The 11044-nt window shown below is 44.6% G+C and overlaps 1 protein-coding gene across 5 annotated transcripts; it reads left to right on the top strand.

The window, feature by feature from the left end:
• The first annotated feature begins 6385 nt into the window (after positions 1–6385).
• LOC109741821 (uncharacterized) lies at positions 6386–9847 on the top strand. Of its 5 annotated transcripts, XR_012187433.1 has the most exons (8): positions 6386–7166; positions 7291–7479; positions 7557–7858; positions 7991–8089; positions 8191–8207; positions 8650–8947; positions 9048–9123; positions 9427–9674. XR_012187433.1 is itself a non-coding variant. In XM_073501221.1 (6 exons), exons 3-6 carry the CDS (start codon positions 7632–7634, stop codon positions 8616–8618), a joined length of 381 nt encoding a protein of 126 aa, XP_073357322.1. In that variant the 5' UTR covers positions 6386–7166; positions 7291–7479; positions 7557–7631; the 3' UTR covers positions 8619–9847. The 5 variants fall into 5 exon arrangements, 1 of the variants encoding a protein (XP_073357322.1); XR_012187434.1 differs by lacking the exon at positions 9048–9123 and having other exon boundaries at positions 8650–8762; positions 9427–9521; XR_012187435.1 differs by lacking the exon at positions 9048–9123 and having other exon boundaries at positions 8650–8762; positions 9347–9521.
• The last annotated feature ends 1197 nt before the right edge of the window (positions 9848–11044 follow it).

The following is an 11044-nucleotide window of genomic DNA, read 5'->3' as shown; positions in this document are numbered from 1 at the left end:
GTGATTCGGGTATTTTTCGGAGTACCGGAGAGTTACGGGAATACGTATTGGGCCTTATTGGGCCATACGGGAAAGAAGAAAAAGGGCCTCAAGGGTGGCCGCACCCCTCCCCTTGGTCTGGTCCGAATTGGACTAGGGAAGGGGGGCGCCCCCTTCCTTCCTTCTCTTTTTCCCTTCCTCTTTTCCTATTCCATATGGGAGGTGGAATCCTACTAGGACTAGGGAGTCCTAGTAGGACTCCACACTTGGTGCGCCCCTCCTAGGGCCGGCCTCCTCCTCCCTTGCTCCTTTATATACGGGGGCAGGGGGGCACCCCAGAGACACAACAATTGATCCTTGAGATCTCTTAGCCGTGTGCGGTGCCCCCCTCCACCATACTACACCTTGATAATACCGTTGCGGAGCTTAGGCGAAGCCCTGCGTCGGTGGAACATCATCATCGTCACCACGCCGTCGTGCTGACGAAACTCTCCCTCAATACTCGGCTGGATCGGAGTTCGAGGTACGTCATCGAGCTGAACGTGTGTAGAACTCGGAGGTGCCGTACGTTCGGTACTTGACCGGTCGGATCGTGAAGACGTACGACTACATCAACCGCGTTGTGATAACGCTTCCGCTGTCGGTCTACGAGGGTACGTGGACAACACTCTCCCCTCTCGTTGCTATGCATCACCATGATCTTGCGTGTGCGTAGGAATTTTTTTGAAATTACTACGTTCCCCAACACTAGACACAACTAAAGGGGAGCCGGCTTATGCGGCGTCTCCCTCATGAGCATAATGAGATCTAGCCACAAACAACATGTAGGGCTATTACCGGATGATGTTTCCTGGGGCCCGAAGCTGTCTAAATCCTTGTCTTGTGTGTTGCGTCTCTCGTCCCGATCAACCCCTCTCAAGCTACCATATAGATGCGTTGGCCTCACTACTAAGTCCTCACACTAGGACATCTGCCGTGACAATTCCACGACAACTCTCGAGCTCTTCGTGATGCTAAAGGCTGCGGAGGTAGAAATCAAGAAGGAGCATCAAGTGTTGATGGCCAACAAGACCACTAGTTTCAAGAAAAAGGGCAAGGGGAAGAAGGGGAACTTCAAGAAGAACGGCACGCAAGTTGCTGCTCAAGTGAAGAAGCCCAAGTCTGGACCTAAGCCTGAGACTGAGTGCTTCTACTGCAAAGGGACTCGTCACTGGAAGCGGAACTGCCCCAAGTATTTGGCAGATAAGAAGGATGGAAAATGGAAAGGTATATTTGATATACATTTTATTGATGTGTACCTTACTAATGCTCGTAGTAGCGCCTGGGTATTTGATACTCGTTCTGTTGCTCACATTTGCAACTCGGAACAGGGGCTACGGATTAAACGAAGATTGGCTAAGGACGAGGTGACGATGCACGTGGGAAATGGTTCCAAAGTCGATGTGATCGCCGTCGGCATGCTACCTCTACATCTACCTTCGGGATTAGTTCTAGACCAGAATAGTTCTTGTTTGATGCGAGACGGTTATTCATTTAAATCAGAGAATAATGGTTGTTCTATTTATATGAGTAATATCTTTTATGGTCATGCACCCTTGATGAGTGGTCTATTTTTATTGAATCTCGATAGTAGTGATACACATATATACCACTATATAGTGTGTGAATAAGTTTAAATATGGATCATTGGATGAACTCAATCCGACAGTCAAGAGGTGGCAAATCCGAGCGTTGCTGACCATTCGATTTCCTACCAATTACATCAGATTCTGCCATGTGTACTATCTAGAACTTTCCAATAGTTAAAAACTTAGTGCACCCTTGTACTTGTCACATATACTATCTTTACACATTTCTCATTTACTCTAGAACCTTCCATGCATTTACTCTAGAGTTTTTCTCTTGAATAAAAGTGTATCCATTTATGATTTAGTCTAGAATCTTCCATGTTTGCTCTTGCTCAATTAGAGTTCTCGCTTGAATAAAAGTGTATCCATTTATGAGATATTTGTGAATTTTTACTCATGGTGAAAGACTTCCAATGAACCATTTCTTACATCCATATATCTTTTCAGAGAATTTCAACCAAATGCCGCAACACTATCTTTGCATATTCATGAATTCAAACTTAAGGTCCATACATATAGAGTGTTATATACATGTATTGGAACACTATGCAGCTAAGGTTTTCCTTTTCAATAACATAATATGTAAGTGCCAGTTGTCTATCAACATTGTGTTGTAATGATATCTCACAACTCATGTGCAAGGCACGTGCAACTCACTAGTATTCATAGTGTTGAAGCCAAAAGATATAAGTTTAATAATGACAGTTGAAAGAACATGTGGTGCCCCCATGTTTGGTTTTGGTAATTGACGACAATCTCTATGGACTAATGGTTGCCTTGAGTTATATTTGAAGGTTTTGTCCATAGGCTTTTCTTGGAGTACATGTGTTGGTTTCAAGGAGAGTTTGTGTTGACCAAGGTGCTATTAAGGAATTATCCAAAGATTGGTCATGTGAGAGTTGAGCTTATTTGCAAGCATGTCTTGAAGAAGAAGATTGTGTGATCATTCATGTTTACCTTCAAGACATCATCCAAATGAAGAGAGTTGGAAAGATTCTAGGTTGATCAAGACTAAGTCAAGAGTGAATCAAGTTGATCAACTCACAAAGCGTAAAAGATGTACCGAGAGGGATCAAGTGATCCCATGGTATGGTAAGCATTGTCCATTGTGCTTTGTGTACTAACCCATGTTCTATGTGGGAGTTCTATGTGGGGTTAGGTACGTGTTCATGGGCTTGCGTCAAGAGGAATATATCACTCAACCCATGGAGAGGATGACATCAAGTGGTGATCGTCATCAAGATTGCCGTGTGCAAGTTCAAGTGGAGCATCAAGAAGAGATCAAGTGCTTGAAGCTTGCCGTCCATTGTGGTGACAATGGACTTGTGAAGATGTGCCGAAGAGTGGCTCACCCATAGCGGACTATGGGGGAGTAATCATCTAGTCTTCATCGAGCCAACGCAATCAAGAAAGGTGGTCCAACTTGAGGGAGTCAAGATTGTCATCATCTAGCTCAAGTGGACCATGTGCAAGGCAAAGGTTTGCCCTTGATAGGTTTTCTATTTTACCGGTCTCATGGTGGTAGTTGGGAGACCGGGTTATAGGATCGATAGCCGTACTATCAAGGGGGGGGCTCTCAAGTGAGTAGCTTGATCGTATCGTTCGTCGAGAGCTCAAACCATTGCATCCTTGCATCATGTTTCTTGGTTCTTGTTTGGTTCTCTTTGTGAGTCTTAGAGCTTATGGTCATCTTGATGACAAGCTTGAGTTCATCGAAAACGGAGTTTGCATGCGTCTTCTACGATGTTTTCGATGTTGGAGGTTTTACCGGTCTTATCCGAGAAAGGGTTCTCACCATTTTTCTTTGGGCATTTCCTCATTTGCTTCTTATTGGTATTTCTATCAAGATTGTGTTAGCCCTTGTCGCTAGCTTTCCAACAAACTTGGTTTCGTCGAATTCGGAGTCCGTTTGCAGAAGTTGTGTCAGTTTTGGTGTTCTGAAAAGGCTGCAGCGGTACTACCGCGGACATGAGCGGATGTAATTTTTTACTACCGCTCTTGGGAGCGGTACTACCTCTTGGAGCAGTACTACCGCGGCTACTTCCGTGGCTACTTTCGCTCGGGATCAAAAACTCGTCACAAGTCCAGCGGTGGTAGGCACAGATGTAATTTTTTAGTACCACTCGCAAGCAGTAGTACCGCTACCCCTAGCGGTAGTACCGTGAGGTCAAGCGGTACTACCGCTCCGACGGTTCTTTTGGCTTTTTTGTCCCTCGCTGTTGTGTTTCAAAGGGCTACTACCGCCCTAGCGGTAGTACCGCTCGGTGCGGGCTGTGACCATAACGGTTGGATTTTTCCCCACCTATAAAAGGGGGTCTTCTTCCCCAATGAACTTTATCTTTTGAGCTCGTGTTCTTCCCCCATTGTTGACCTTCTTCGAGCTTGCTAACTCTCAATCCCTCCATGAATTCTTGCTAGTTTTTGAGGGAAAAGAGAGAGGAGATCTAGATCCATATTTCCACCAATCACTTTCTCCTCTATATGAGGGGAACCCCTTGGATCTAGATCTTGGAGTTCTTGGTGTTCTCCTTCTTGTTCTTCCTCTCATTTTCCTCCCTAGCATTAGTTGCTTCGGTGGGATTTGAGAGAGAAGGACTTGGGCACTCCGTGTGCCCTTGCCATTGCATTTGGTGCATCGGTTTGAGTTCTCCACGGTGATACGTGGAGGTTACAAGTTGAGAAGCTTATTACTCTTGGGTGCTTGGTACCCTTGAGCTTGTTCCTCTTGGGTGCTTGGGCGCCCTAGACGGTTGGTGGTGTTCGGAGCTCAATCATTGTGGTGTAAAGCTCCGGGCAAGCGTCGGGGTCTCCAATTAGGTTGTGGAGATCGCCCCGAGCAATTTGACGGGTTCCGGTGACCGCCCCCAAGGGTTGCCAAAGTGTATGGGTTCGGTGACCGCCCCCAAGGGTTGCCATTTGTACGGGTTCGGTGACCGCCCTCAATGGTCCCTTAGTGAAATCACGGCATCTTGCATTGTGCGAGGGCGTGAGGTGATTACGGTGGCCCTAGTGGCTTCTTGGGGAGCATTGTCCCTCCACACCGCTCCAAACGGAGATTAGCATCTGCAAGGGTGTGAACTTCGGGATACATCGTTGTCTCCGCGTGCCTCAGTTATCTCTTACCCGAGCTCTTTACCTATGCACTTTACTTTGTGATAGCCATATTGTTTCTTGTCATTTATCTTGCTATCACCTAGTAGTTTATCTTGCTTAGCATAAGTTGTTGGTGAACATATGTGAGCCTAGTTGTTGTAGGTTTTGTGCTTGACAAATTAACCGCTAGGTTTATTCCGCATTTGTTCAAGCCTAAACCGTAATTATTTTAAAGCACCTATTCACCCCCCCTCTAGGCGACATCCACGATCTTTCAACAGTGCAACTTATTTGTGGCACTGCCATTTAGGTCATATTGGTGTAAAGCGCATGAAGAAACTCCATGCTGATGGACTTTTGGAACCACTTGATTATGTATCACTTGATGCTTGCGAACCATGCCTCATGGGCAAGATGACTAAGACTCCGTTCTCCGGAATAATGGGGCGAGCAATAGACTTGTTGAAAATAATACATACTGATGTATGCGGTCTGATGAGTGTTGATGCTCGCGGCGGGTATCGTTATTTTCTGACCTTCACAGATGATTTGAGCAGATATGGGTATATCTACTTGATTAAACATAAGTCTGAAACATTTGAAAAGTTCAAAGAATTTCAGAGTGAAGTGGAAAATTATCGTAACAAGAAAATAAAGTTTCTACGATCTGATCGTGGAGGTAAATATTTGAGTTACGAGTTTGGTCTTCATTTGAAACAATGCGGAATAGTTTTGCAACTCACGCCACTCGGAACACCGCAGCGTAATGGTGTGTCCGAACGTCGTAACCGCACTTTATTAGATATGGTGCGATCTATGATGTCTCTTACTGATTTACCGCTATCATTTTGGGGTTATGCTTTAGAGACGACTGCATTCACGTTAAATAGGGCATCATCTAAATCCGTTGAGACCACACCATATGAATTGTGGTTTGGCAAGAAACCCAAGTTGTCGTTTCTCAAAGTTTGGGGCTGTGATGCTTATGTGAAAAAGCTTCAAACATGGTAAGCTCGAACCCAAATCGGAGAAATGTGTCTTCATACGATACCCAAAGAAGACTGTTGGGTACACCGTCTATCACAGATCCGAAGACAAGATATTCGTTGCTAAGAATGGATCCTTTCTAAAAAAGGAGTTTCTCTCGAAAGAAGTGAGTGGCAGGAAAGTAAAACTTGATGAGGTAATTGTACCTACTCCCTTATTGAAAAGTAGTTCATCACAGAAATTAGTTCCAGTGATTCCTACACCAATTAGTGAGGAAACTAATGGTGATGATCATGAAACTTCCGATCAAGTTACTACCGAACCTCGTAGGTCAACTAGCGTAAGATCTGCACCAGAGTGGTACGGTAATCCTGTTCTGGAAGTCATGTTACTTGACCATGATGAACCTACGAACTATGAAGAAGCAATGATGAGACCAGATTCCGCGAAATGGCTTGAGGCCATGAAATCTGAAATGGGATCCATGTATCTATATCTATATCTATGCTTCTATGCTAATATTAAAAGAGCAAACATGAATTCACCTAAAGTCACACAAAAAACTGTACACAGAATAACCAGCATCCTACAATCAAATCCACTTAAACATATCCTACTGTCCGTATCACACCAATGACCTGTCACTCGGATTAACGGATCAGATCAAATGTTCTGCGGAGCAGACGCCGTGGTCTGCCGATACCAGCTCCGCGTCCCCTTGATCTCGCGAATCTCACCAGCAGAAGCCCCAATTTGCGGATCTATTCCACCCGACGTTGATGAGCTGGTTATGCCCGAGAATTCCTCCGCTCCAGATCCAGTCCTTTCCATCTTCCCATAACCGGTGCCCTACCTCCTCCGCGTAATCTCAGCGCCATCACACTACCATGCCGCCCCCACGCGAGCTCAGCGCCGCCGCATTCCCGTACCGCGCCCACGCCTGTCAGACGCCGCAGCTCCGCGCTCCCACCGTCACGCGTGCCCCGCGCCCTAGATGCCCAGGCTAACTCCTATAATGGATCCCGGGGGGTCCTATCCTCCGGCGCTGAAGGGGACGGCGGCCTGAAGAACGACGAGTCTCAGAGGAGGACGAGCGGCGGGTGTAGCTGGTGCTCAACCGGGAGAGCGTGCACCTATCGCTGCAGAGGAAGAAGCAGCGCTCGCCGCCACCCTTCACCACGTCCGCCGCCTCCCCCTGGTGCCGCGAGGCGCCTCACCGGCCGGATCCACTCGATCTGGGCATGCCACTACCACATCCCTCGAGGTAACTGAAGTACTGGACTATGTGTAAACTGCCTCCACCACGCCCCAGTCTCACGGCGTCAGCTGCGTGAACGCGACCACCGTCGATCCATCCAGTTGCGGACGCGCCAGCCTTAACGCCATCTCCTTCCACATGCTGGCCTACTACTCGCGTGGACGCTCGCCACGATCTGGATGTCGCGCAGCCTCAGCAGCCTGACGCCACCCATGAATCAGGTAGTTGCTCTTTTCCCCCCTTTATATTCCATACAAGACCAACTCCAAATGTTTTGCTTTATGTATAAGTACTGTACAAGCTAGCATGTTCAGGTTTGATCTCAGTGTATCTTATGTATCATAGGCCTAATTACTTGGCCGTGAAAGGCGACAACGATCATGGAATTAGTGGATTCTCCTTGATGATGCGCTATGACACAACAATGTTACACAGTGAATTGGTACTTTTCGTAGCAACTGGGTGGTGGATCGATTGAACTGATTTGAGAGGATTGTGCTTTGATTTTCCGACTTCTTGCAGCTTGAGTACGAGGTATGTGCCCCTCCCGTGGTTACTTGCCAATACAATTAACCATGTCGGATTCAGTACAATTTTTAACCCATTTGTAGGAAGAGATGGATCTGCCTCTGTTGGTGGGAGACAGACAATGCCTTGTGCTGCTATTTCCTAAATAAGATATACACATGTCTTCACACCGCCATTGCTGTTGCGCCCATAACGCAAGCTCCGGTGCCGCCGCGATGTTGGTCCGCGAAGAGGATGCAAACACTATAGCTCTGAACTCCATGCCAGACATTGCTCTCATTCTGTTGCTATTGGTGTGGAGCGCCGAGGACGCATGTCCCATGGCCGCCGGTTCTTCCAGTCAGGGGATGCGAAATCTGCCACCATCGTTTCTCTCTGTGCGCCGGTATGTTTTGTGTGTGATTTGAAGTTTGGCAACTGGCATGAGAGAAAAACATCAGTGGATATCTCCCATCAATTGCAGACAGTTGGTTTGTTACTTTAGACTGACGACTGAATCCACGGGTAATGTTTGCAGCAATAAAACTGCAACCTTCATTGTAGGACAAGTTCTACCTGAATCTCATGGTTTGTCTTCACATAATGTTCTCTTAGTCGGTTTGCAGCATGCAGCAAGGTGAGCAACAAATCATCATCGTGAGATTTCTTTTCTAAGTGCTGAAGAAAGCTACTAAGCAAGTTCATGCATGTACAAACATTTCTAATTGCTGCTTTTAGAGAAGCCCCAGTTGTAGGTAAGCTAAACTGCCAATCTCATCTTACTAAAGTTTTCATTCAACTTCTACATTTTGGACTGTACATTTCCATTACTATCTCTTCTACCTTATTTTCGCGAATGTAATCAGCTGCGATGGCGTTCCACAACTCTTTATATTTTAGTCTTTTTATTTACTAGCATTGTGTTCTGCTTCTATACTCAAAGAACCACATATGCACTTTGAGACTATTATGCCCAGAATTAGCCAATAGCCCAAGACATACTAAAAACATTTTTTTAGCTAGGATAGTTATGAAAAAAGAGACTGTTAAACAGTACTGAAATGCATAACATCGATGCTAGAATCTTATTTTTCGTTCTATATAATATGAACAACATGATTTTTGCAGGTCATAAATTGCTTGGAAAAATGCAACATCGATGCTAGAATCCTGACGAGACTATGACCGGTGATGCAGATTATTTTGTATGCTGATGGTGCCGTGGCGGCTGCATGCCGGAGGGCTGCATACTTGACTTCTACATCGCCATCTTCAACAAGGAGAAGATCTCCCTCGCTGGCCACGACGAGGTCCGCGCCTGCACTCCCATTCCCATTCTTTCTCCCCCTCCAGGAATTGGGGTTTCTATTGCTTTTTTTTTTGTTTGGTGTGTGCCTCTGGAGTATACGGTGGCGGGCGGGCGGAACTTCTTGCCACTGCTCCCAGAGGCGTCAAAGTCGTCAAGCCCTCTGTAGTGATCGGACGGGACTACCAGGTTCAGTCCCATCTTGGCTTTACTATGTCTCTATACTTCTATTCTACTGAATATTGTTCTTGGAGCTTCAAAGGCAATTGCTTTACTGGTGAACATGTAGGAGGATTTGTGGTTTAGCGTTATTAGACCTCTGTAAATGCATGTCTAGGAGGATTCTTCGAGCTGTACTGTATTATGTAAGTCCATCAAAGCTATTTGCTTTATTGGTGAACATGTATAGGAGGATTCATTATTAGACCTCTGTACATACATGTTTGCTCTGTGCTATAAAAAGACTCTCCTTTGGTGGTGAGCATAAAAAGGAAGAAATTTACTACTCGCAATAAAATTTAATTGGGTGAACTATAGAAGCTGACTTTGTTAGAGAAAGGTTCAGAACCCACCCATTCTTTCTTGCAGGATTGAGAAGATTGTGACTTTGAAACCTTTTAGAGACTTTGTTAGAGGAAGGTTCAGAACCCACCCTTTCTTTCTTGCAGGATTGAGAAGATTGTGATTTTGAAACCTTTTAGATGTACATAATGATGGTCAGAAGATCAAATATATGGTATGGGAAGTGGTTTCACTGATTGTACTTGTACAGCAAGAGAGCAGATTGTGTTTCCTTTCAGAAGATAACTTTTGCCGGCCATTGTGTTGCTTGCAAGCAGAATACTTATTGTTTTAGTTATGTAAATAAAGGGAAACTGCACCACAGTCATCATGCAATTTGATACAGCCTGTGATATATCTTGCATGTTTGAATGTTTGAAACCATTATATTGTATGAATACCTCTGCAGGTCATTAGGTAGAGTTGGAGTCGGTTGTGTTGTACATCTCTGGCCAACTTGTAGTTTGACTAAGGAATTGTTGTATTAATGTGTTTTTTGTTAATTCTGTATGGTTGTTCTGTTGAGAAGTGCACTATGTTCATGTTTGATACGGTATAATTATGTTTTAACTATATGGCTCAAAACTTTTTTCTACAATTATACGTGTGTTGCATGTGCACGCTTACTAGTGAGAACAAAGTGTGGAGTTTGGTTGACTTTCCCGATGATCGACAAGCCATAGAGAATAAATGGATCTTCAAGAAGAAGACTGACGCTGACGGTAATGTTACTGTCTACAAAGCTTGACTTGTTGCGAAAGTTTTTCAACAAGTTCAAGAAGTTGACTACGATGAGACCTCACACGTAGCGATGCTTAAGCCCGTCCGAATCATGTTACGAATTGCCGCATTTTATGATTATGAAATTTGGTTAATGGATGTCAAAACTACATTCCTTAATGGATATCTTAAAGAAGAGTTGTATATGATGCAACCAGAAGGTTTTGTCGATCTAAAAGGTGCTAACAAAGTGTGCAAACTCCAGCGATCCATTTATGGACTAGTGCAAGCTTCTCAGAGTTGGAATATACGCTTTGATAGTGTGATCAAAGCATATGGTTTTATACAGACTTTTGGAGAAGCCTGTATTTACAAGAAAGTGAGTGGGAGCTCTGTAGCATTTCTGATATTATATGTGGATGACATATTATTGATCGGAAATGATACTGAATTTCTGAATAGCATAAAATGATACTTGAATAAGAATTTTTCAATGAAAGACCTCGGTGAAGCTGCTTATATATTGGGCATCAAGATCTATAGAGATAGATCAAGACGCTTAATTGGACTTTCACAAAGCACATACCTTGATAAAGTTTTAAAGAAGTTCAAAATGGATCAAGCAAAGAAAGGGTTCTTGCCTGTGTTACAAGGTGTGAAGTTGAGTCAGACTCAATGCCCGACCATTGCAAAAGATAGAGAGAGAATGAAAGTCATTTCCTATGCTTCAGCCATAGGATCTATCATGTATGCAATGTTGTGTACCAGACCTGATGTGTGCCTTGCTATTAGTTTAGCAGGGAGGTACAAAAGTAATCAAGGAGTGGATCACTGGACATCGGTCAAGAATATCCTGAAATACCTGAAAAGGACTAAGGATATGTTTCTCATTTATGGAGGTGACAAAAAGCTCGTCGTAAATGGTTACGTCGATCCAAGCTTTGACACTGATCCGGATGACTCTAAGTCACAAACCGGATACATATTTATATTGAATGGTGGAGC

The sequence above is a fragment of the Aegilops tauschii genome, chromosome 6 (genome assembly GCF_002575655.3).
Source record: "Aegilops tauschii subsp. strangulata cultivar AL8/78 chromosome 6, Aet v6.0, whole genome shotgun sequence".
In the NCBI taxonomy this organism is placed as follows: domain Eukaryota; kingdom Viridiplantae; phylum Streptophyta; class Magnoliopsida; order Poales; family Poaceae; genus Aegilops; species Aegilops tauschii.
The sequence above is the reverse complement of the archived record's forward strand: the minus strand, read 5'-3'. Positions and strand labels throughout refer to the sequence as shown.